We start from the raw sequence: 27935 nt of genomic DNA, 5'->3' as shown, positions 1-27935 counted from the left end.
CTAATAATTTTGATACGTTACTCAGTCTATCATAACAAAGTTTTACAAATCTAGCTCCACCAATCTGTATGTGACCCAATGCGGCAATCAATCCAACTTCGTGAGGATCCCTTTAACTAGCAGCCTATTCTAAATGAGGTCTAAGCAGTTAAAGATAACATTTCTCTTTGACCTTTTCATCAAATACACCCAGTACTCTTCTAATTAATCCTAATTTTTTGTTAGCTTGTCCTCATATTCCTTTTATATGTTTCACCCAGGAGAGGTTGTGAGTGAGGGTGATGCGTAAGTATTCAATCAAGTCTATACATTCCATTTCAAAGTTACCAATGCAGTAAACATTCGGGAGGGAATGGCTCTTCTTCCAAAAATTCATCACTGTGCACTTTATTAAGTTTAATTTAATTTAACTAAATCTGAACATAAGTTTGGATCACTAGTGGAATGATTACTAAACTCAAACTGAGGAAGTAGATCCACAATCATTCCGGGAATTCCCCTCTCCTCGCCACTTGTTATGTGAAAAGTCACTCGCTAACCAAGACATTTTTGAGACCAATAATTTTGCTCGTAACGTGAATCACTCATTTTGAGGTGCTCATTAAGTGAGGTTCCACTGTATTTAGTTTAAATTTCTCACAGCAGTTTTAATGGCATTCAGATGAATTAGGCAGATATGCATGAGGAAATACTTAATTTTTTGGGTTAAAACGTTAAAAGAGAGTCGCAGGGATTATTACAAGTTGTAAATTTCCTTCAAATTTTGTTTTATACCAGAATCAGTTTGACTGTGTCCTTGGTTCATTTCCCTTGCAGCCCTTTGAAAAATGAATTCCAGTTTAACTGCTTGGACTGCAATTTGAATAAAGGGAAAACTCCCTTGGGTAGGGAAGGATGGGTGATAGGGTTGTGAGGGATGGGAGGTTAGGGAGCGCAAGGAGGGAGGGTAGGAAGGAAAGGGTGGGACGTAGCAGAGTGGGGATGTATACAGTAATCACCTAGAGTATACAATAATGTATCCCCCCTCCCTCTCCCTTTCCACCCTACCTACCCCCCCTTCCCAAATTCTAATATCTTTATCTGCTATTTTATTCAACCTACAAAATTCACAACTCTATGCATTTATTTATTTGCTGCAGTACCCTCATCATGGTCCTTACAGCATATGATGGCATTCTTAATGCCAAAAATGTTTGATGAGATACAATTCCAGGTAAATTCTGTGTCAAATCATCAGAAGTCCTTCCATAAAGAACAATTTCTAGTTCAATTGATGTATGCATACAAATTTATTGAATCTGTGTATCATCAATAAAAATTGATATTCCATTAAATGCTTGTTGTTGCACCCTATACACACACATATAGTATATATATAACACACAAACACACACACATATATATATGTGTATATATATATATATATATATATATATATATATATATGTAATCACACATATTTATTTATTTGGCACGCCGAGAGGTGGATACTTGATTTGATCACGGCAGGATATAGCATGAGTTCTCTAGGCGATGATAAATGAATATTTCATTTATGAATCGTTTTTATTTGGCTCAACCCCATCGTGTACTGGCCGCATTCTCATGTATTTTGAATATTGTATCTCATCAAAGAGTCATGTGATAAGTTCAGTTTTCTATCAATGGAAATCATGAGCATCAGCTACCAGAATTATGGAAAAATCCAGGCATCTGCATGCAAATATTCTTTTAGGTGTGTAAATTTACCATTAAAGGTTGAGGCTACTGGTCAAAACGCTGTCAAAAAATGTTTAAAGTATAGAACACTCAATTTGCCATTTGATAGCATCATTGCTCAGCATCTGATCAAATGATATGAAATGCAAAGTTACCCTTAAAATTTTTTACTCCTAAAATACTTCAGGTAGGTTTTGATAAAATTATTACAGTTCAGCTAGTAACAATTCAATGGGCCACCGGCCCCCCATCTGTATTAATAGATAGTCCAGTTTTTACTTGACTATATGTTGCTTTCTTAGAATCTAAACTTATCTTTCTCGTCAGAATCAGTCTTGGATATCACTTAATGCTAAATATAAGAAATTATGATTTAAGACGGGAGTGAGGTTCGCTTTGAGTGCTTTTATGTCAAAATTCATTCCGTTGTTCGACAATATATGTACTTGTAAGCTACTCTAAGCTCAACCAGATTATACAGGCTGTACATCAGAGTCAGGTTTGTAATACCATAAAATAATTTAATATATTATGGTTTGAATACTGTTGGCTTGAAATCTAATATGATTCCAGCAAATAATCATTAATAGTTTTTTTTTCGTGGGTTTCATTTACAAAAATTGCATATGCAGTAGAAGTCGAGAAATAAGCATGCATAATCTGGCTTTGCTATGCTGAAGTTATTTTTGAAGTAAATGACATTTCATTTTGTATTCGAGCCAGTAAGATCATTCATCTTACTCCACAGTAAACATACCCGTACTATGGAAAAGCAAGGCTTGGAAATGGGAGTGATTTCGGTGGTATTCGCCAACACAAATTTACACAATTTACCTTCGGGAGTTTAAAATGAAATGAACAGTTTTAGTTTCACATTAGTAGGTAAAATTATCTTGATCGTTTATCAGACAGGAATTTCAAATAATGTGGCAGTGGTTAATTTTAATTCCAGAATCACCCTAAAGGTACAGCTTGTACAACAATTAAAATTTATTTTATTTGTATTTCCATGGAAAAATTCAATTAGGGGTACCCATTATTTTACAAAAGCTAATGATTTCTTATTTTCAAAACAGGCCTGCGTAGCATCATTCTGCCCTAGGTGACGTCACAGTGATGCAGCTGGTGGAGCAATCGACAATGGTGTGGTCAAGCTTTAACTACTCACCATATTGGCCTACACCAAAGAAGAATCAATGCTCCAAATGAAATTGATACGATTCGTCTCTCATGGAAGTATTTGAATGCTGCACTGGAGTGAAATTTCATGTATTCAAGACTTGCCTGTATGCTATGTACTACATAACGCCAATAAAATGACTTCTCGTGTGGTCGCATGAATTATTTTTCTTTATATCCTCGGCATTTATATCCTCAACTATAATTTTCTGAATTTCCCGCACATGGACTTTGCAAATGAATTTTTCTCATCAGACAGACTTTTAATTAATTTTCCAAACCTTGGAGGTGGTGGTTTTTTTTTGAATAGTTTTACCATAGTAGGAATTAATATTTCATTAGTCGGTCGTGATCAATTTTCATTCGCTCATCTAAGCGCTATTTGGCATCCACTGGAGTTCGTGGTACTTTAAAACCTGATTGCTTCAGTCATATGTTGGGCTTGATAATTTTGGCGATCATCTACCATGGTAAAAATAAAAATATACACACGCGCTCGTTTTAGAAGACTTTTGCTCAAGTCTAGCACTTTCACATTTCACAAAGCAAAAGGTGGCCTGAAGAACCAACGTTAAATCCAGCTAATATACCAGTAGCCTCTATATTTAATCTATATATAATATACCTCTAGCCAGCGTCGTGAATTACGTGAAAGAATTTTCGGCTCTCATAAATATTATTTGACGAAAATATGATAATCTCCCTACATTTTCAACGGTGAAATGAAATGAAACCGTTTTGTTTTAAAATAACCTAAAAAGTTACTTATGATATTTTATTTCATCAAAATTGTTTGTAAATATAATATAAATATTCAAAATGCGGTAAAATATCATGCAATTTCAAAGAATAATATCAAATTCTGCGACAGAACCAAAGGAAAACGCGAAATAACAGAGCTGAAAATCGGGATTTTCAGATTTTTGTATCCGGCGAGCATAATACGCTAGGAGGTATCCTCGTAGAAGGCTCCACTTGATTCCCGGGAAGCCTCCACTTGACTCCTGCGGAAATTACCTCACACCACTCCACCAGGCGCAGGCGGCCTATTGGCCCTTTAGTCAAGTAGGTGGATCCTCGGCCCTCCCCAGTGAAAACTGGCCAATCATATTTTTTTCCGCGCTCCTGAATGGGGAGTGGGAGATATCACCGGATTGGTTGATGGCCTATTTTTTTCTGTGAACTCCGCCCTCCAGTTTTTTCTGCCAATGGGGTAATACCGGGCTTGAGCGAGCGGGAGAATTTTCCTCCGGTAGCAGGAGCGTGGGTCAAGTGGAACAATCTACGAGGATACCTCCTTGCATGTTATGTACGCCGAATACTAAGTTTCTGATACGCCGGATTTTCAGCGTTTGCAGTAGCCTCTCCGCGTCTAAGTTCGTCATTTTCGAGTTTCATTTGGTTCAAATTGCCGCCTGATATTCAATAACTCCTTTGGGCTACATGATAGATTACATTCTGCTTAATAATGATTCTAGTTATATGTAATTTTCCATGATCAAAAAAGGTTACAAAAAAGGTGTTTATGATGCGAAACATCGAATAGAAATATATTCTATACCCGACGAAAATATAGTCTTAAGTGTAACTTTTGTAGCGATTGGTCGCGTCCAAGTGAAATATTTTCTTTTGCAAAATCGATAGAAGTCTTACAAAGAAAATGCATAATTTGAACATCGAAATTGACTTCAGCGTAAATTATTTTAGATGCATATCATAAGTAATGCTCGTAATTTTCATAAACGGGAAACTATTGAAATTTGAGGCGATATTGAGAAATAAGGCCATTTATAAATTCTGTAAGAAATTTATGGAATTGTGATTCACCAATTAAAAAGTAAACCCTAAATAAATATTAAAAGAATGCAATATCGAAAAGCGCGGAAGGATATTTGAAAATCGGCAAAAAACACGAAGGAATGACGTAGTTCCAGAGAAGCCTGGGCACAAAACGCTGAAAATCGGGATTTTCAGAGAATTGTATCCGGCGAACATAATACGCTAGGAGGTATCCTCGTAGAAGGCTCCACTTGACTCCTGGTACTGCGGAAATTACCTCACACCACTCCACCAGGCGCAGGCGGGCAAGTAGGTGGATCCTCGACCCTCCCCAGGAAAAACTGGCCAATCATATTTTTTTCCGCTGTCCGGAATGGGGAATGGAAAATATCAGCGGATTGGCTGATTGCCTTTTATATTTTCTGTGAACTCCGCCTTCCAGTTTTTTTCTTCCAATGGGGTACTACCGAGCGTGAGGGAAGGGGGAGAATTTTCCTTCGGAGGAAGGAGTATGAGTTAAGTGCAGCCTTCCGTGAGGATACCTCCTTGCATGTTATGTACGCCGGATACCAAATTTCTGAAACGCCGGATTTTCGGGGTTTACGGTTGCTTTCGAACTGCGTATTTTCGTGTTTCAGTTCATATTTGCCGCCTGATATGCAGTTATTCCTTTACGCTGCTAAATGATAATTACATTCTCCTCAATAGTTATCCTAGGTATTTGAAATATTTCATGAAATAATAAAAGTTACATAACATTAAACAGCGATGGAATCATTCGTCTAGCGTCACAGGATCGGTTGCATTTACAATGCTTCATGTTAATGGGGCATTACATTGATTTGCCTTGCGTTTTTTGTTTAATATTCGTAATTTAGGATCATTTTGAAAGTTATTGCAAGATTGATTGTCGTTGCCAAATATATAATTTTTTTGGTATGGTTCATGGGCGTCCATGACAGCCAATACTTCGTAAAAAAAAGGACCATTTAATTTACAGAGATTGAGTTGCAGCAACAGAGTTGCAACAATTATTATCTTTTACCTCATTAATATTTCATATGTCGATCATGGTCAATTTTCATCCTCTCATCTAAGCGCAATTTGGCATCTAGTTGGGTTCGTGGTACTTTAATACCTGATATATATCGCCCAATAAGAAGGTACAGCAACAATAAGAGCCAGATAAATATTATTATATGTTTATTTTGCTTTTATTCAACCCGCTTTCATATTGTCATTTGTTCGTTGTTTACTTTTTAAAATCTCATTCAGTGAATATCGGAGACAAAAAGGTTCACTGCTCATATGCCGTACAGTTCTTGCGTATCCGTACAAATCAAGCCATCAGGGATCTCAAAACTATTTATTTTATGCACATCATGCCATTGATTTCATCCTGTTTTAAGTCTTTGGTGCTGCGATTAACTTTTTTCGTTATATATCAAATTGAATTTTAATAATTTTCCTCGTCTCTGATGCAGCCGCCAAATATTTATCCATCCCTTATTTTCCACTTTCCTATAACACATGGTTTTCAGTTTGCATAATTCACGAGATGTTGTTAACCAATCGAAATTTGGCACATTGTTTTTGTTGCTGTTTGTTAATATTTGCAAAATACGTGTAATTGGGATGCCACAAAGCAATCATGTTTCATGTTTTAAATGTAGAAGCCAAGAGGAGAATGGTCCTTCAACAAACAAAGTTCAACATTTTTGAGAAAATTCCCTGCGACTTTCTCTTCACAGCAGATGTCAATGACTCAAAGAATACAAAATATTGGATTTAATTATAAGTTACCGCCTAACACCTTCCGAAAGGATTTAATTCCATTTATTTCATCAGAATAACTGCCCACAAGAAGCCCCCACTCTATGTATAACTCAGTTACATTTTCTTTTTAAGGCATTTACGGAATTATTAAAATTAAAAATAAACATTAATAGCTGCTGCTCAAATCAGATGAATACAGTCCTGGCATTAGCAGAGATAATGGTGAAGATTGAAACACCGAACCAAGCAATAATCCTGGAAAGACAAAATTATCCAGCTTAAAACCAGTAGCTGATGGTGAGAACCTTATTTACTAATTGGCATAAACTTTACTTTTTCACTAGTGACACCATGGCTCCTTCACAATTTTCAAATAGCAGGTCTAGCACATATGGAAAGGACACGATGGAGTTAAGTAGAGGGAAGCAAAGTGGAAGGAAGGAGGGAGATGAGAATGCATTTATGGGAGGGGATGTTATCGAAAGAATCCAATCACTTTAGTGTGTTTCTCCCAGCCCCTTGAATAGTTGAAGAATAGCACTCTTGTCAGTTTTAAACACAAAGGGTTGTGACGGCTGACACAGAATGCTACACTTTCATTGAATTGCTCTGTAGCCAAACTAATAACACTGCTTGGCCTTTCACTGAATTAAAATTAAACCCCTGCTTGCTAACCATTCAGAAACTCTATTAGCCTTCAATGTTGGGTTTGAGTCCAGAATAGCAGGCTAAATGTGATGTGGATATCATGGGAAACTTGCATTTTACCATGCATATGAAGCAATATTAATAAAGCAGTGGCTAAGACTGCTAGAATTTTATTTAATGATAATGCTGAGTCACATATTTACAAAATTAGAAGTGCCAGAAAAGAATGTCTCCAGGCAGCTTTCTCGTAAGAAAGAATAGGAAATGTATCATGAATAATAAACTTTTATTTTGATTGAATTTTGTTTTTACAAGTTGAGTTCACATTCCAGTTTGGATCATTTTATCATAGAAGTAAAGATGATCCACTATCCTAAACGATGTATGCATAATTTCTTTGTATAAAAAGTTTCTTTGAATAAACCTTGTACAAAATTGATTTTTTTTTCAATATGGACTGCATTTACATATTTCATATTAATTTATAAGGGAAAAATTGTTTCCCATAAACGAGAAAAATCAGAGAACAAATTATGCTCATTGTATATGCATCAACCATGGTTAACATTTCATTTATTGTTCTTAACCAAAGCAGTACTGGACTTCAAATAAGAAAACAAGGGAATACAGGTACATCAGATATGTTGGTATCACACCACCCGCTCTTTTTATTTTAGTGAAAGCCATTACAAAATGTTTAGTGACAGCATTTCACTGGCATGATTCTTATTTTTACATGTAAAGCTTTTTACTAAATGTTTCGACATGAAAAACCAAAAGCATTAAATCATTTAGCTTACTTAAAAAACATGTTTAACCATGCTACAGATTTGAATTTATAGGCCAGGTTATTAACATTTTTTAATAAAAAATTTGCATTTATGAATTTTTGAAGGGGTCTCTTTCTCTCACCAATTCTCAAAGTATTACTATTTAATAAAAATAATGATCAAACTCAGCGTACCAAAATATGTACTGGATGACATTTTTGTTTATAAAGAACAAAGAATATTTTACTTACATTCAGTATTTCTGTGATCCAGACCAACTGCCCTTCTGCACCAAGATCAAAGACTGATAACTTTAAATTCGCGGAGTATTTTACTTTAGTGACATTGCTCCATAAGTAAATATAATTAAATGAATACACAAATGTAATGTATTTTTGATTACGAGTATCAATTAAGTATCATAACACTTTCAATAGTATGTTGGTCATTCAATAATTCCTTGGAAAATCTAGGAGAAGGCACTCTAACGAGAGAAGGTTTACTTTTAGTTAGCTTCATCTCCCACTAGACTGCTGTGTAAGTTTCAGTTTTTCCAACATGTGATTTCATTTGGATGGCTGATTGAAGCAACAAACTTTTGTTTATGTGGAGATATTGGAAAAAAATGAGTCAAAATGCACACACTTCAAAATGGACCTTGCCAATGGTCATCCTCTTCTTGGGCCACAGGCATCCTTCGTCCCCTTAACACTTACCCAGATCTCCTCCTTCCATGGGTCTAGTTTTTGCCTTCTATTCCCCCCACTGGCCTGCCCTCACTTCCTGCTTATTAAGATATTTGTTTCAGAATTTTGCCAGAAGATACCTTATTGAGGCTGAACCAGTCGCAATTGCTAAAGCAAATACAACATTAAAGTATAATTTCTATAACATCGCTTTCACAAACTTAATCCTAAAACTACTAAGCAATGCTAAGCGTTAACATGAAACTGGGTTAACTGTTATTGGAATTTAAATAGTAACATTATATTTGAAAATAAAAGAACTTTAAATTAACAATAATAACCAATTTAATTTAATTACCCATAAACATAAAACAAAGGTCATACAAATTTCCAGAAAGAGAAAGGCTAAGGCTTTCACAAGGAGGAGGGAGTTGATGACCGGGATGTTGATCGAGGATCTTATGAATAGGCTCGTCAAAACACTGATATGGAGCAGAGTTACATATGGCGTGGAAACATGGTCATTGAATCACAAAGATATATGTAGAATGGGAGGCTTTTGAATGTTGAAGAATTGCTTTGTAGAATGGGAGGATGGAGAAGGTGAAGTGGACAAAAAGTAAAACAAATGAAGTGGTGGGCAAGGATATTGTTGGGAGAAATTATAAGGAGGCAGGAAAGATGGATGAAGGGTGTATTGATCGGTAGTGGGATGTTAGAGAGGGGAGAATGTTAGGCAAATGGGAAAGTGGAAGGAATAGGATAGGGATGTTGGACAGAATGAATTAAGTACATGAAGATGAAGGAGGGCTTGTTTTAGAGTAAGATATTGGGTTGTGTTTCGTCAGAAGAAACAAAAATGTATTTGGTAACTGTACCCAGCCAAAATCTACCTTAACTGGTAGATAACCTTAATAAAAAATTGAGCTAAATTTGGGAGTTGCATCACCAACGGTAAAACTATTGGTCGCCTGCATTTAATCCATCTGAGTGATTCTCTACAGACAGCCGAAGGAACTACCCTCCTTCAGATATTATTTGCTAGCCAGTTATTCTGGTGGATGTTTATATTGGCTTACATGCCCATGTTTAAGCCACCTTAGCAGAGCTTTGTGTTAATTTAACAGATTCCTTTAAAATATAAGTATTGCGGAGCCATATTCAATTCCTTTTATTAGATCAACAGCATAAATTATATTGTCATAAATTAAGAAGTGCACCTAATATGTCGGGGGTAAAGGGTAGTAAACAATCCCTCTCACATCTTTCTTTCGATTTCATGGTTTCTGATTCTATATTTTCAACGATAAAATGTTTATTTTTGATGGTTAAGGTTTTGTGCTGCTACACTTATAACATTGTACCCCGATGTGTTTCTACCAACACTGCTAAATTTATACACGCTAATATTTCAGCAATTTCTCCTCTAGTACAGATAATCGTTGGTAGATATTGAATTAATACAAAGTATTTTAAAAATTAGATTACTCACCTGAATAAAAGACCCAGCTCAAGGTACATATCACCCAGCACCAAATCCTAATTTAGAATTTTGTCATCTTCTTGTATCAAATGTTATGTGAAGGTTATGGAATGCATGCCATGCATTTGTTACTGCTGGTATTTGGAAAATACAAATCTGTACACAAGTGACAATACTAAATAATAATAAAATGATTCAGTTTAAGTGAAAAATGTCATTTCCAATATAGAGTAACTCAGTGGATACTATGTCAAGTACAAGTCATCCCAAGAAGTAACTATTTCACAATCAATATCCAAATGTAGTGCAGTAGCAAGTATGCAGTTTTTACGGCACTCATCTAACCAGATTAACTAAGTATTCAGTACACAGTTAGAATTCTTTACTGACATCAAACAGACTGATGGCAAATGACCAAACAGGCTTTGATGGCAATGGCAATTTTTCTTTTGCAATTCCAAGTTTAAGGATGCAGTTTAAATGAAAAATTATATGCCTTAAAACTTGCTTTGTCATAATAATTATGTGAATGAAGCTATGTAAATACTATTATATGATGGTAGTCAAAATCAGTAAAATTCAACTTAATTTTTTTTCATATATTTTATTAAGATTCAAATTCACTCATATTTCTTCCAGTACAGCACTACAGGATAAAGATTGTACATTTATGCAAAAACATATCGAGTAAACTTGGCTGCATTTGAAGATTTCTAAAAGGTCTGTGTTATCAATAAAAAAAAACCAAATTATAAAGAATAAGAATAATCTATTTTTTGTCGCCAACATAAAAGTTATATGAAAATCCCTTAAATAAGACAGTGCTGCATGAAAGTTAAATTTTCAGTTTGTTTCACACAATACATTAGTATACATTTTGGAGAGTGATGGGATGTTCATGGGAAGGATGTATAAAGCAACTTTTAGGGAGGTCAGATGTCAAGCAAGAAGAGAGTAAATTGAAAGAAATAAGGAAAATGCCAAGATAGATACTTCAATGGAGTCATCTGCTCAAGTCTACCAAACTGCAAGAATTTCACTATGTAAAACTCATACAAACTCTCACTGTCACTGTAAAGGGGAAAGGCTATATGAATGCTGCTGATTGATGTCTTCAAACCAAGTATGTTGTGAAGAGATTTCCACAGCAAGGGTTTCCCAATCTTAAATTTTTTCAAGTTGTGCCACCTTCCCAGCCTGAGTAAAATGAAAGTTAAAAATAGATTGGCTTCATCCTCCACACACAGACAAGGCTAAGATATCTACTCCACTGAATCAATGTCAAAAGTCAGCTGATACCCTAACAATATATTTTTTCAACTACAGAAAAGCTTGGCTTTAATTTGCCTGAATGCATTCATGGTCTGTAATCATCTTGTCTTTAAGTAGTTCCATGGAGAACTTAATAATCCCCACAGAATGATTTGATTTCAATACTTTCTCAATCTCACTAACAAGTATGCCTGAAACCATGCTATCCTCATCTACTTCCTATATTTTCATGGCAGAAGTAATTATTATTGGTATTAAGGTAGGTTTTTTATTCACATACTTTACAACAGTACAGAGATACCTCTTAACCTCTTTTTATATACGAGAACCTAATATCCCACCCTAAAATAAATCTTTTTTATCCTAAACATTTCCTTCCTCCCATCAAATATGCCCATCCTATTCAAACTCCTCCCTTGTCTGCCCGACGTTCTCCTCTCTACCACAGTGATTAGACTAATATCTTAACCCAATTAATTCTCTGTGCTATTGATCCATCTACCTTGAATCTTTCCTGGTGAAACTAATAATATTCCCCCTGTATCTTTGGTAGAGGGCCTGGAGTTTTCCTTCTTACTCAGGGAGAGTGCTTCCCCCTTTCTGCACTAAACACCTATTTCACCATTCCTTTGTTAATTACTCAAATATTCACACACTGTTCGCCACCATGCTCCTTTAACTATATTAGTTTCCATCTCATTTAATTACTTGATTTTCTATTTGTACAACCTTCCACCCAATTACGTGGCTACATTGTTCTATTTCCTTCTCTCGTTTACCATGATCATCAATTTGTTTTTAATCCAGTTTCCCTGCTTCTTATGAATACAATTGTTCCTGTAATTTTGTGGCTTTCAATATTTTATCCTTATTACTAAATTAATTAGTTCATTGCCATCTGGTACTCCCTTCTTTTAGTTCCAATTAGTTCTAGCACATTTCATTTCCTCCCCCATCTTGTTTCATCTTCTTCAATCTGAAGACACCCATTTAACTGAAACACACCAAGTAAACGAAAAATACCTTTTTCCATCACAGCACAATCAAAAGTTACATACCTTTGGTGAACTACATGGAATCTGAAATTTTTATTATTCTACGAATTCAATTGGCCTAAAAATATCATTAGATTTGCTTAGATACTTGTCATTATTAAGAGTAACCTTCTTGTTAAGGAAGGTTTTCAATGATTCCAACATACATAGCTCTGCTACATTTCTAAGCTCCAGCTGACACATTTCTAAAACCTACATGAATCCAATCCACATATTTCCGGTAACATTCCATTCCATCCATCATGGCTTTACTTTTCTCACCACTACCTCACCTACTCAACATTCCACCATCTTGATGAATAAGAATTACTTAATTTTTCCACACAATCTTTTATTTTTACGACCGGGTTTCGACGAGGATCGTCATCATCAGGTAATTTTTACAGAAATATACACACATATATATATACCATTGCAATGCTTGAAAATATGAGGTGAAGGAGTAAGAGACAGCATTGCAATGGTATATATATGTGTGTATATTTCTGTAAAAATTACCTGATGATGACGATCCTCGTCGAAACCCGGTCGTAAAAATAAAAGATTGTGTGGAAAAATTAAGTAATTCTTATTCATTATGAATCGTTTCCACGAAGTGACGGCGGATACTATACAGTATTCCACCATCTACTAGTCTTCAATAGTCCACCCAGACTCAGTTAGTACTGCAGCTATCTCATTGACTTCTTTAAATGTTTCCAAACCTTCTCTCTTCCAACTGATACTAGTCAATCGCAGAAATAACCCATCATCAAAATATAATTCATTTATTAATAATGGATTGGAGAAAGAAATGCAGTGGTATGAATTGACAGTTGGTAGCCAGAGCTACTTAATGTCTTTCAACAGTGAACCACAGTTTGTGCTGAGCAAGATTCAAAAACACCTTTGACACATTGGTACACCAGAATCTTGCAATATGTACATATTATTAACATGCACTGAATGTACATCTAAGTTTGTAAAAATTGATGAAGAGAAAGTACTTTCAGCGTGAAAAAATAAATCTCATGTCCACTTCCAAAACATTCTACACCCTTGCTTTGATGTAATTCACTAAGAAGCTCCATACATTGTGGTGACAAAATTAAAGTAATGTTGCATAATGGCTTTTGAAAACTCAGAAAAAAGCCATTATAACATTAGAAAACATTGAGGGAAACATACAAGGTCATTCCCAAAAGCAGTAAGACTTACTTTTTCCCAGACAGACGGAGAGGTAGCGCTTTCTCTGGCTCAGGGGGGAGTCTCAGGAACAGCTGCAGGCTGATGACAGTTGGCTCCCAGCCTTAGCAGAGTGCATATCGGTCATTTGCAAAACCTCTATAACGTGACCTCATTACACTCAGTCATAAACCGGTAATTGGAACATCACTACACCACAAAATTGTGTGTGAAACTGAGCACAATCTCATGACATGAGCACAAGACTCATGACATGTTCTAGGCAGCCTATGGTGATAACACTATAGGTATATCGGTTTGTTTTTGAGTGGCACAAGTTGTTTTGGGAGGGTAGAGAAGATGTTGAAGATGTCGAACATTCAGGATGCACTTAGACCTCAAAAAGTTTTAAAAATCTTGCAAGAGTGAAGGCTTTGTTGAATAGGGATTGCAGATTAAGCATTCGAATGGTTTCTGATGAACTTGGTGTGCATCGACTTTTGACCGAAAAGTCGGTCTCAGATAAGAAAGGAGTGTGCAAAGTTGGTGTTGTGAGTGCTCTTGGGCAAACAAGAAGAAAACTCTCATACAGATATGCCAAGAGCTTCTCAAACATGTGAGTGAGGATCCAAATTTTCTCAGGCTCAGTGGAAGCATTACAACAGGTTGTGATGGAGCTTAGCAGCATTCTGGACACCGCCTTCCAGAAGGGATAAAAGGAAGGAAAGCAAAGAAAACCCACTGGCAGCTGTGTGTGGATGCACAAGGGTGCAACTTTAAAGACTTTTGAGTGAATGTATCAATTCTAGCAATACATGTGTTTTAATCCACTCAAGTCCTACTACTTTTGGGACAAACCTTGTAGTGGATGGGAAAGTAAATCTCAACAAAAATAAATTTCATACACAATTCCATGCAGTACTATCCTACACACAATGGAGAAAATCTCTGCCATATCAGGGGTGTGTCCCATTTCACTCAACCATATTATCGATGCTGTTTAGTTTCAAAATAGAAAGACATTTACATGCAATCTGGTTCAGGCAGGAGATTGGAGTCACCATCAATTTAAATATCTTACCTGTACAAGTTTTCCAGGCTATAAATCATGTTCTTCCTTATTTTCCCTTAAAACATTATGTGAAAACATCACTGCACAATAGACTTAACAGAAGCTTGATGTGGTGGAAGGAATCCAAGAAGATGATTTAAAAATATTCCACTTCCTCCAAATGGAAAATTTGTCGTACATTTTAGCTTACAGAGCCACACCATGGGATGGCCTTATGGTGCAAATAAACAATTCACCCTCAGTGTTTGCAACACTTAATATGTAACAGCTGCGTCTTAGATATTCCAAGGATAAAATATCCATGGCAACTTTGAAATACACCAGAGCATTTTACACTTTATTACACTAGGATACAAATTATTCATCTAATAGTGGGTTTTATTTATTTTATTAAAAAAAATTATGAAGATAGCCACCAAATAAAATGAAACAATCGCATTCAAAGGTCCAAATTCATTTTGTGGAATGCAGGAGTACATCAGTTTCCATCAGGCACAGCACGCATCTCACCAAACAGCAATCGTTCCATTTTATTATCAAGGCACACTGCAAAATAATAGAAATATGTCAAAATGATAGAAGCAATGAAATAAATTTTATTGGCATACATTTTAATTCCAAAAACAACTCCACCATAAAGGTGAAGTTAGAAGCTACTCAGGGTACCAAGTTTTATAGCAAATATCTGAATAGCTTTTTGATCATCAGATTGGCTATTATTTGTATACCAGCATCCCATATATTCACGGTATCTCTGTAGGGATTATTAGTCCTCCCAACTTGACATGATGGAAGGCCTTTTTGCATTCTGATGATCTCTAGAGCAGTGCTGGCCAGAGCAATGATATTTGCTCCAGGTAGGCCATAGAGGCTGCTGAGTAGGGGCCAAACAAAAGGTAGTCCACGCAGCATCTGTTAGTAAAGCAGCTGCAAAGGTGTCTGACCCCAGTGGATCAGCAATCACAATAGAATCCCATATGAAAATAAGCCCATATTTCTATGAGAATGCCCATTGTCGCGGGTGTCATGCTCTCATGCTGGTTGTCACCAGATAACCAATAACATTGGAGTGATATCCAAAGAATAATATACAGCGGATGAAGGAGAGAGCCAAAGAGGAGTGACATTGATATTAAACAAACATTTATGAAAAAGGGAAAGAAACAGAGCATGTGAGTGATCAAACATTATTAGCAGAAGTAAAAGTTGATTCAACAAACTTGTTCATTACACAGGTCTATACACCTAGAATCGGTCATTAGGAGGGATAAATGAGGTAAATAATCAATTAAGACGTAATAATTGAGGGTGCCCCAGGGAGGAGACCTTTTACAGCAGGGGATTGGGCTGTGGTCGTGGGCAAAGGGGTTGATGGATAACGAGTAAAAAATGACTGTGGGGAGAATGCAAATGAGTTCTGCAGTAGACAAGGCTCAAACATTTGGCTTAAAGATGTAGTTTTACAATGTAAATGCCCAGGGATTCAGAAAGATCTCAGTTAGACACTATGTTTTATGTTTATGCACATATTTAGGAACAGAGTAATCATTTCTCAGTTTCTCAGGAGCAGATATGAATCTAGGTTATAACATAGCACTAATAGAGTGTAATGCCAGACAAGGAAACCATGGATTAGAGATTAAGAACATGGATGAGGGAAGGAAATGGAAGAAGAAATTAATTAGGTAGAAGAATGCACAAAGAGATTGACAATAAAATGATGAGAGGAAACTAATGGGGCAAAAGAAGCATGTTGAAGATGTGGTGTGAAGACTTGAAAAGTTTAAAAAGGAAGGTAAACATGGTGTACTCTACAGGAAGGTGAAAGCACAATGAGCAAATAAGAAGTGAAAATTTGGAAACACTATTAAAGATATGTCATGGAAATTATTAATTCAACCAAGAAAGATTGAAGAGAGTTAGCAAGAATATATTTAAGTTTCTAATAGGTTAAGGATATTAGACCAAAAAATGTTAATATAGTAAGAGAATATGATAGATTAGGAATGTTTAGGTATAGGCATACTTGATTTTGAGATACACAAGCCACTACGGGTATTGAAGCCTAAGAAGGCTGAGGGGATATATAACATCTCCTGAGAATTACGAAGGGGTTTACAAAAATATGGAAAATGTAAGTTTTTAATGGGCTAATTTGAAGCATTTATGAGGAAGGAATTTGACGGCAAAAATTTTACTGAGCAGTGCAACAGAGATAGCTCCGATCCCAAAAAGAAGTGTTAAGAAAAGGGGGGCCCATTATCACCTCTGCTTTTCTACGTATAGTATGTAGGAGAAATGTTGAAAGAGGCACAGGAAAAATTATAGATAGGAATGAAAGTCAGTGGGGAATTCATTACATCAGTTCTGGTTGTAAATGATCTAGCTTTGTTAGCCAGTCAACCTAGAGTTGCTGAGTTACAATCATTGCTGAGTGAATTAGAAAGCCAGTGTGATAGTTACGGGATGAGAGTTATGATGATTGCAATAACTTCTGGGCACACCACACAGTGCAGCGGGCTGAGTCCTGTAGTTGCCAGAACTCATATTGATTCTTGTATCATAATTATTTCCTGGGATAAATAATTTAGGCGGTTTCCGATTACTTTACTCGAGTGTTTTTAATGTGACAAAATCACTGAAATGGCAGCCCCATTGGGGTCAGATGCCTTTCACAGTGGCCTCTTTGAAGAACAGATGATGCATAGACTACCTTCGATCAGCTCCAACCCTTTGACCTATCTGGCATAGGCTATCCTAACAGAAACAGTTATCATTACCCCCGCCACCTAGGATCACACAAGCACTAAAACCACGTCAAGGCTGTAGTCCATTGAGAGGGACCCTTCATATTATCAACTATAAACATTGAATGTATTTTGCCTCTTAACCTTAACAGAAGAATTACCATATTTTCAGCCTATAAGACACCCTGATTTCTCAGCTTAGAATTTATAAAACATCCTCGTATCAGACAAAAAAGATTGAAGTACTTTGTAGCTAATTCTTAAAATGAAGAAAATTGAAAAGTTACATTTAAAAATTAGCAGCTACACATACATCAACAATTATTCATAGTAGAATCCCAGAAATTTGTCATCACTGCTGCTAAATGGTTTCCACAGTTATTTTCAAAAGGGTTGTCACCTTCTTCTTACATAATGTCATCTTCAGTTCCATGTAGCATATTGCCAATTTCATATTTTCAAAAAGACATTACGAATATGTTGCCCACTTAAACTTTCCATCAGGACTTATTTAATCATAAACACTAGAAATTGACGTGCATTTCATTCTTTGCATCACTTCAAGGTCATGAGTTGGTGCCTTATAACCATTTTTTCATATTCAAATGGCAGTTCCAGTGGAAGCTTTAACTAAATCCATCTTCTGCTACCTCAATTCTTGTATCATCATCGCCTATGCCTTTAAGCTGCCCTGTTTCGTGTTTTGGAGTGCAATTCATGAATTACAAGATTAAATTCAACTTTGCAAGACAATTTTCTCTCTTAATATCCTATGAGGTTATCATCATTTTTACTTTTTACGCGATGCTTAGTTCCAGTTAATATTTTGATATGATCGAACTTTGTATTACAAGCAATAACTTTCTATGCCTTTACGAAAATATCTGACTACTTAAGGTTAAATGCCTGTAGATTCTGAGATTTAACGAGAGATACATTGCATGAATTTATCAGCAGAAGGACAACATCCTAACGACTACCAACCCAACGCATATTGTTTTGTGGCAGTACCACATGTGAGATGAAACTAGACGCGCTACATAGTAGAAATTTATGAATTCCCCTGGAAATGTTTTTAGGAAGGTCTTTCAACAAAATATAAAAAACTGTTACTTACTACCAAGTCAAAACAGATTATTATAGAGATATTAATGAAAATTGTAATAAAGACAAACATTTTCTCTCATGGTGAGGGGAAAAATACTTAATAGCATTTTTGCAGCAAATTGGCTGGCTTTTATATGTCAACCAAGGGTCATGGCTCAGAAAAACTGATCATGTACAACTAATGAGATAACCTTATGTATTTCTAGAGCATTCCAAGAACCTTGCGATGGTTCACGTGAGGTACTAGGAGAGTTGGCTTCTAATCATTTATTTGAAGGATGGGAACCATCACTTGCTGCAAAGTGACTATGTAAGTTTCTAGGTTAGTATAACCTATACTTCATGCAGGGTCTGTTCCTCAGCAAGGTGGCTGTTGAGATCCTTGGACTCTATTCAGGAGGCCATTCAAAGAAATGGCATTGCATTGAAAACACAACAGAGGAAGGTGATGGAAAACCAACTCAGGCATTTACCCCATGCAATTACGATGTGTAAAACACTAACCTAAACTATAGAAAACTTACACATTCAGGGATTTACTCTTTAATGAGGCAATAAAAATAATATTTTAATGATTTACTATTTAAAGAATAATTATCTCCATGCAAACGGGGGTAAGACTGTATGGCTCCTGTCACCAATTTCATTCAGGTGTAAGAGTGGACACTACTGAACTGTTGAACATTAGGGGCCCATTTCTAAAAGCTACAAGTCCTACGAATAGTCTTAAATGTAATATACTGAGTGATGAAGGCAGGGAAGCAAGCATTACTTTCAATGGTTTCTTTAAAAATCAAGTGGTCAAAACTAATGATCAAAACGTCTGCATTTCTAGTTCAGTATTCAATTTTTTATCAAATCTAAGAACACAAAAATGTAATGATTAATTTTTTCATCGCTTGCTATCAGTTTCTTGTTATCATATTACTAATTACTTATTGATGAAATTACAGGCAAAAGACCCAATACAAATCAGAAGAAATCAAACAATGTGTAACATATTAACAGTTTTTAAAAATAAACGCTTATTACATACAGATATATCTTTCCTTTCTTTGAGCAAATGTATTTGCAATGCCAAAAAAATTCCATTCTCTGTTGATAACATAACTAGGTAAAACATAAGTGTAATTTAAATGATACTGCTCAAGTGGAAGCAATTATTATATTTAAGGCCCATTTTGCACAAATCACAAGTTCACTTTCTTCGCTTGAAAAATTTCACCTTCATATATTTTTCCATTTAATGCAACAAAGAATAAAGGATAGTTAGCAGATTAACTCTTCTAAGAGGAATACCAATGAAAGTAAAAAATCTTTATCATGAAACCACAAAAGTAAGCACACAATTAGCTATAGGTATGCCTAGCTTGAATATACCTAGCTAGAGTTCTTACACCCATTATTTTTATACTGATTATATGGGCAGGAAACTTCATCACTGGTCTACTTTCATGTTTGATTCGAACGATTTGGTAGTAGTAGTTTTGAGGGGAGGCGACCGACAGCTAAGGTCATTTGCGCCATAGGGGAAGGACAGGAAAGGATGATGGGTGGAGAGAAACCCGGCGTCGGCATTAGCCTACTCTTTACGAAAGGCGCCAAGGGGTCCGCGGCTTAACGTCCCATCCGACGGACGGCGTACTCACTCAAAGTGCCCTCCACAAAGCACCTCAAGTAGGGATCGAGATGGACCTCTGAAAAATATTCAACACCGCCGGGATTTGAACCCGCGCCCTCAGGGTGGGAAGCCAGTACGTTAGCCCCCGCACCATCTCGATCCCCACGATTTGGTTGAAATAATAATGTTTATTCTGATATGGAATAGAGTGGATGCTTAACCATCCAAGTGTTGAAATAAGCCACTTTTGATAGTTACTTGAATAGGACAGTGTCTGATAAAAGGAAAACTAATCCCTCCTAGTGGACACATGAACAAACCAACTCCCATGTGCATTCACTGCTTTTGTTTCAACGACACAATGAAGGGTATACAACTGACATATCAAATGACCTTGTCTAATAATGCATCCAGAAATGAAAGTCGTCTAATCTTAGAAGTAAACATGTTAGAAGCAATCTTTTATCTAATCAATTAAGATTGAGACATAACTGTAGCTGATTACTTGAGAAAAAAATCAATTCATCTGGTGCTTTCCCAGCGTATTTGCTAGATGAACATCTTATCATGCCATTTCCATGTATATTCATAGTTGAACTTTTTCAATCTGATGACTTTACATCCCTTCACACAAGCAAGTAAAAAGCACTGCACCACTAATTACTATCAGGAAACTATGGAAATTACTACGTTTTATAAACTGAATCATAGCATTATGATAAAAGGCTTGTATAAAAAAAATCAGCAAAAATGTTTTCCTGACATGTGAGCAAAATGCACCCATGATCACAGATCATATTGGCATTGATAAGATGACAGTGCACAACATTATCACTGAAAATTTGGCAATGCGAAAGATCTGCTCTAAACTTGTTCCGAAGGCATTGACCGTCAACCAATAGCTGAGACAAGCATCTGCTTTCGAAGACCTTCAACAGCATTGTGACAATACCCCAACCCCCTTACAGTTCCAGCTTAGCATTTTTAGAACTTGGATATATTTGAAAATTTTCCAGTTTAAACTAAGTACATGGAATTAATCTGACATTAAGGCAGTTTTTTAATTAAGTAATGCGATTTAATACTCTTTAATAGTAATTGTGGAAAATCTCATTTAAATGTTATGACATACTTATTTTTGTTGTGATTTTTGAATAGGGTAGAATATCAGTGACATGATCTACCAAAACAGGCCAATGAATGGTACCACATTTACCGCAAGAAATCATTACAAGAAAGAGAAAAATCAAATTTCATAATGATGAATTATGCAAAAATAAGTTTTTGTTTAAAAATATATTAACTTTGCCTTTTTATTGTTTTTGAAACTTACTCGAGGATGTTTTTGTGTGATTTTTTGTAGTTTTAAGTTGTAGCTAAAATAATTACTACAGTAAAAACATAAAACTTAAAAATTAACAAGTAGTATTGAATCATGTTATGGAAATAGTAATTACAATTTGATAACAGGATACACAATGGTCTTGGACAATAAAAATAAGTGTGATAAGTTATCCCTTAATTGAATATTGCCATTCCCATCATCATTTAAACTAAAAATACGGACAAAAAAATGCTATATTGTTGATCCATTCCTAGCCTCACCAAGAGACAGGTCACACTTGACCCATGCAATCCAAAATGATATGAGTAAAAGAATTTCATGTTATTAGAATTGAGGCAAGGGCTGGAATGTCAAACAGAGTGAAATATGAGGTAAAAGGTCAAATTTTGTTCGACGAAAAGCATACTTTCCAATAAGCGGGAAAAAATCCTAATGTGAAACACAGACAGCAGCAGTACCAGTAACTTTTCCAGCCATTATTCCATTTTAAATGTTTCAGTTTAGTATTCATTGTCTATTTTCGCTCAATGTGGTTCCATGTTTTGCAATGTGAGAATGCAAATTTAATCACAGGATAATAAGAGAAAAATTTTTTTAAGGACTTTAGTCAGTTACCTTAATGTTGAAGTCACATTTTCCACAGAATTTATTCAAGCAATTACCCTATCTTCATACCAGTATCCACTGGTTAACATCAAAACAATTGTAGAATTGTTAAGGGGAGCAGGCATAGAAAGCAGACTCTTGCTCAGAAAATACTCAAAACACAGGAGAAACAGTTAAGCATAAATATCAATATATATAAGTACACTAACCTCTCAATCAATGATGCTCGCATTGTTGTGGCAATGGCAGATGGTGTTGCTTCATTTAACCGAAATACACTCTCCACCACTGAAAGCTCAGTTGATGTTGTGTCAGATCCACAAAATGCACTCCAGTCATTGACTACCATTCCTGCACCAATTACGTCAGAGCCACGGTTTACAGTTCCTGCCTGAAAGATTTAAATGAAAATGAATGTTTCTTTTCATGCTGGCATAAATTGACACCAAACCAGCAATGTATGAACCATAAGTTTAACTCCTAAGCATCAACTCCGTGTATGTAATTTATATTTCACAAGTTCTCAGACTCATAAGATTTCAACTCAATTTTAAGTTTGTCACCAATGGTACGTTAAATTGTCTTGGTGACTTAACACTTCAAATATAAAACAGAAACAAAGTAGGGTGGCGTTACTAATGGAAGTATTTCATTACAAGGTGATTTTTATTTCACTCTATATCCAACTATATCCCATTTCTTTTGATACAAAAATTATGTAGCATAAAAACTGGGAATAAAACATACTATATGACCTATGCACGTAACTAAACAGCCCTCCTAATCACCTTCATTCTCTCTGTGGATATCTAATTATATTCATAATATCCAGACTGAAAAAGACAAACAAAATTGAATTTAGCCCAATATTATTTACTTTTTCCATGTGAAGGCATCATGAAACATATACTTCACACTTCCAGGTTTCACTTCGTGGAGTTGCATGATGCCCACATTAAAGGAGTTTAATTTTCCACACACTGTGGATAATTACAATCTTCTTTAATATGGACATATTATCTGATGGTATTTACATGCAGTCAATGCTTGCAGCATGAAGCCAATTTCCCAATCCAAAGTTTTTCAGTGCAATTTGCAATCATACCTCCACTGCCTAGATTCATTGCTCTGAATTGATGTAGTTCTAATACAGAGAAGGAAATTATATTATACAAAGGGTTGTTTTATAAACTTTCAAACACTAAGGAGAAATACTTGAATTTTCAAGAACACATAAATTAAAGGGTTTTTCGGTTTTTAATCTTAACACAAAGCAAAGGAAAATGCATGGGTTTCATTCTAGCCTTTGCTAGAATGAGAACAATTTTGCTGCAAAAACTATATCATTGTACCTCAAAGTTGCAGCAAATGGATGTAAAAGTAAGCTTTTTTGGCCCATAAAAGAAGATAACAGAGAAAGTTACAGAACAGATCTGCAATGATTTAGCACAAAATAGTTGATCAAGATTAATTTTAGTGACTAGCATTTCGGTTTAGCAAAAAACATTGCAACCATTGTTAACATATGAGATATCAGTTATTTATAGTTAACATCAGTAGCCTTCCTTTGATTTACAAATGCAGCCAACAATTCGCTTTGAGATCACTGACGATGGTTTAGCAAAATTGAAATGGCCGCATTTCACATTCATCTCTTGTGTTTCTCCACCCTTCCATTTTGTAACGTACAAGAGACAATTTGATATATTTTATTTGTTGTTTACTGATCCAGGTTTCAATTGCTACTGCATAATTATCAATGTGTGTAGGACGCGGTGAATGTTGAAATAATCACATACAGAACTGATGTCAGTTCAAAGATGCATGATGGCGAACGTTAAATTCTACAATTTCACAAGTCATGCCTGACACGGTTAAATAAATCACCTAACTAGACGCTTGCCTACTTCGGTCATAATTTTTATCTTATTCAACTAATCGACATTAAAAGCGGCCAGTGATCAGGGCAAAAAGCATAAAAACCTCGAGAAAAACTATTACCTTCTAGGACAGTCCACCCACATTAATATAGTTTCCAACAAACCATTATCACAATGCCAGAGAAACAAATGTATTTCCTCCTGCATTAAGCGATGGACATTGTGACAGTAAAAATGATTATGTTATATTTCCCCTCATCCCCGATATAGTTTTGATGTTCACACCCCAGGTAACCCACCTTCAACCCATACCACTAACAGCAGTTGGTCGCCTTCAGCGGTCACCCTTCAAACATACCTTCCATTCGAATAATTACTATATATCTTATTCCGTGTCAATTATTAGGCCCATTACCTTCCACAATACATGCACGTTCAAATAAACCAAGCGAAACTGTTTGGTGGATAATGGCTCACTCACCATTCCTCAACCCCAGCCAATTTCGATTTATTTTCTCAACAATTGTCAAATACACACTAAACTCACCACGAGGGGGACTTGCAGGAGCGATGAAAGTTCATCCTGGTCTTGGATGGATGTTCGTGGATGGACAAGACCTCCTTGATTAGATAAGGCACAATAAGAGCCCACCAGACAATTAGATGCAACAGTCTGCCGGAAAACTTCTACCTTAAGAACATCTGATAGTATTTCTTCTGTTTCCTGGCCGAGTAAAACACAATTATCACTTAAATTCAAACTTCAGTGCACACCCAAATTTGTTATCATTTAACACAACTTATTTTAATACAATAAAATATTATTTTCAAGAAGAGGTGTGCATCTTCAAGCACTTCACTTCTCGGGTCTTACTCGATCAAGATCTGGATGCACCAAAGCCACATAATCATTTGTGGCTATGACATTTCCTAACGCCGACAGCCTCTCCTCAACTCTCTGTACCTTCACTGTATCCGGAAGTGAATTTCTAATATGCTGTAATTCTTGATCTGTGGTGGTACTGGGAACAAGCAGTCCGTGACGATTACCTATATCAAAGCACATATCTTGACATCAGCTAAATACTACCTCATTTCAGTGTACTAAGGGAGTATTACTTAAGGTAAGTACAAATATTCTCCAGGTTTCCTGTTCTCAGCATAAATGTTATACACAAATATCTATACCGAACCGAAATCAGTGCTAGAGCCAAAAGCAGCAATATATGCTTCTATAACGACATATTGGAATAAAATGATAGGCACCAACTTACAAAATTATTCAGGGGAGTTGACAAAAACCGATGAGGATGACAACAAATGAGCTTCTATACAAATAAATCCTGAGACAGTTAATTAATCACTCACCCACACACATCCTTCCGATAATTCTGCAACCAGCTAAAGACGCATGAACCACAGGTATCACTTCTCCCAATTCTGATTCAAACACACTGTAAAAAGGATATTTCAGACCTCTTTTCCAATTAATTTCAAATCAAAATAAATTATGACTCTTGCCTGTAAAAATTCTCTGATCCTCCAATTGCAACTAGGCAGTAAGTATTTGTTAATTTAGCAAAAACTCCCACTTCGTTATTATTTTCAAACTGAACTCGCATTGCCATTTTTGCAAACTTGAGAAACGACAGTTACTATTATAATAAGAAACAACTTAAGAACACGCTGTAGAACTATATAAATCCGATTTTGCACTCGCTTTTACAGTACCGTAGCTATTTCACTTTTAATCTTTAATGAACCCGACACAACCCTACAATTCAACGTGCTTTATCACCACTTTATCACCGAGAGAAAACAAAAGAGGCAAGACGATCGTACCTCAATGGCGGCAGTTTAAATAGTTAAGTTACGATCCAAATATATTTACCGTCTTTGAATAAGTAATTTAATTCCATAATTTATGAAAAAAATGCTTATTCTGAGTCCCAAGTCTGAAAACATTCCCTTCGAGAGAACAGAGAAAACGTTTTCTTCTCTAGATTTCTCCCGACGCAAGAGAGAGCTATCTGAGAGAGAAAATTTTCTTTGCCGGCCGGAAGGTAGAAATGTTGGATTAAGGCCTACTAACGCAGGAGTTTTTAGCGACAATAAAGACACCGCCCCCGATTTTATGATCTCTGTTTTTTCTGTAAACGGAAAAGGATATTAGAAAATTTCACTGTCGGCGATATCAGTGGATAACTAGCTTTCAGTTCCAATGATTGATTCATCATATCTGCACTAGTGCAGGTGATGATATTCAACAACAAGATTATTAAGCGCCACAACTTTTATAACTCTAGCAGTTAACTACACATTCAAGTAATGTTTTCTTGGCAATAAGATCACTTGAATATTTAACGGGGGTCGTGTTCTTAGTTCTTTCGAATGCCTTATAAATTTTTCGTCCGATGCTATCTGATTTAGGTAGAGTTACCCGTTGAATGCATCTCTACCACTCACCCTCGTTTAATTTAAAGCTTAATTATTTGTCGTAGAATACTTTAGAGACCCCTTATTTGACCAACACGCAGAACCACACTTTACAATCTAAAAAAACCCTGCAGTGCTTGAATATCCTAGCCGCTAACACCTGGCGGCCTCAGAAGTGTATTGAACACCAGAATGGCTGAGGGGCCTACACGACTGGATCGTCTACTGGAGGCCCTGATATCCCTATCCTCCCTGAATCTTCAGACAACTTCCGAAGCTTTCTTTACCGCCTTATACAAGGCTGGTGGTCAAGTACTGCGCTTGGATAGTCCTTTTTCACGCACTCCTTAATGGATATCCATCGTCCCTGTTGATTGCTCGTGGTATCTTAAGGATTTCAAGTGCCTCGTGGATTTGCCGGGGGAATTAGCGCTTGTCCTACGCTATTACTTTCGCTCCCTCGAAATCGATGACGTGTCCCGCCTCACTCCAAGCACACTCGGCGACGGCTGATAAGTTAAATCGTTTCTTTTCCGACGCCCTGCGATGCTCTTTAATCTGCAGGTTTCCCTGATGTAAGATCTGCCGCAGGAGCATGTTACTGTACTATACACGCCTTCTGATAACTCCTAAGGGATGTTGTCTTTCGGTCCATGCAAGAGGCTATTTTGGTCACGGTGTTAAAACTTGTCACCACGTCGAGTTTGTTGAGTATCCTGGCTATCCTTCCGGAGGTCCCCGCGACATATGGAATGGTGGCCCACGCCCTTAGTTATAACGCTTCATTATCTCCGAGGTCATGGGTGGTTTGCTGATGTAATCCCACTTTCACGGTCCTTTTTACGATCATGTCGGTCATTTATCCATCACTGCGTAGTGCAGTCGTTCCGATTTTGTCTCTAAGGAATCAGTGTACCAGCTAAGGTGTACGGCTGGAGCATGAGAGTGGACATCAAAGCGGCCTTTTGAGATGGATGGTGATGCGAGTTGGCATTGAGGTACCGGTCCGTGTGGGCGGACTTCCTGCAGATGGCGTGCACCAAATTCCCATTGCTTTTTCTCTTTACGATGACGTCAAGAATTGGTAATTTTCATCCTTCTTCCATCTCCATTGTAAACTGGATGCTATTTCCTTGTGCATTTAGGTGTTCCCGGAACTTGTCATTCTTCTTCACTGTGATGAAGTCAGATGACGGAGGTGTCGTCTATATATCGAAGCCAAAGCATTGTTTCTTGTCATAGGTGTTAAGCACGTTCATTTCAAATCGCTACATGTACAAGTTGGCTACTACTGGCGAAGTGGTGAACCCATTGCTGCTCCTTCTGTCAGTTCGTAGTAATCGCCATTCCACAGGAAGAAAGTATTCCTTAGAAAATGCTCCACCAATTCTGGAAAGTCTTCAGGTAAGCCTGATGTGGTAAGTCCTCTGACGATCTCCTCATAGTCTTGGATAGTCATGTTGATGAATAGCCACACCACATCATAACTGACCATGATCTCTTCCTTTTTCACTGAGACCTTTAAATGATGTGGTACACACACTATGACTCTTTTATACACCAGGTGTAAAAAAGCTCTATGATACTCCC

General features: G+C 36.4%; 2 protein-coding genes across 2 annotated transcripts; both read right to left on the bottom strand.

The window, feature by feature from the left end:
• Positions 1–14975: 14975 nt before the first annotated feature.
• On the bottom strand, positions 14976–25707 carry eIF6 (eukaryotic translation initiation factor 6). The gene is made up of 6 exons (XM_071591990.1): positions 25431–25707; positions 25278–25363; positions 24784–24959; positions 24457–24633; positions 22239–22420; positions 14976–15149 (listed from the first exon to the last, which is right to left on the bottom strand). Exons 1-6 carry the CDS (start codon positions 25535–25537, stop codon positions 15140–15142), a joined length of 738 nt encoding a protein of 245 aa, XP_071448091.1. The 5' UTR covers positions 25538–25707; the 3' UTR covers positions 14976–15139.
• Positions 25708–27244: 1537 nt separating this feature from the next.
• On the bottom strand, positions 27245–27840 carry LOC139693609 (uncharacterized). Its single transcript, XM_071591836.1, has 2 exons — positions 27638–27840; positions 27245–27368 (listed from the first exon to the last, which is right to left on the bottom strand). Exons 1-2 carry the CDS (start codon positions 27838–27840, stop codon positions 27245–27247), a joined length of 327 nt encoding a protein of 108 aa, XP_071447937.1.
• Positions 27841–27935: the final 95 nt, after the last annotated feature.

This window comes from Hetaerina americana, unplaced genomic scaffold (assembly GCF_022747635.1).
Source record: "Hetaerina americana unplaced genomic scaffold, ioHetAmer1.1.p SCAF_5, whole genome shotgun sequence".
In the NCBI taxonomy this organism is placed as follows: Eukaryota; Metazoa; Arthropoda; class Insecta; order Odonata; family Calopterygidae; genus Hetaerina; species Hetaerina americana.
The sequence above is the reverse complement of the archived record's forward strand: the minus strand, read 5'-3'. Positions and strand labels throughout refer to the sequence as shown.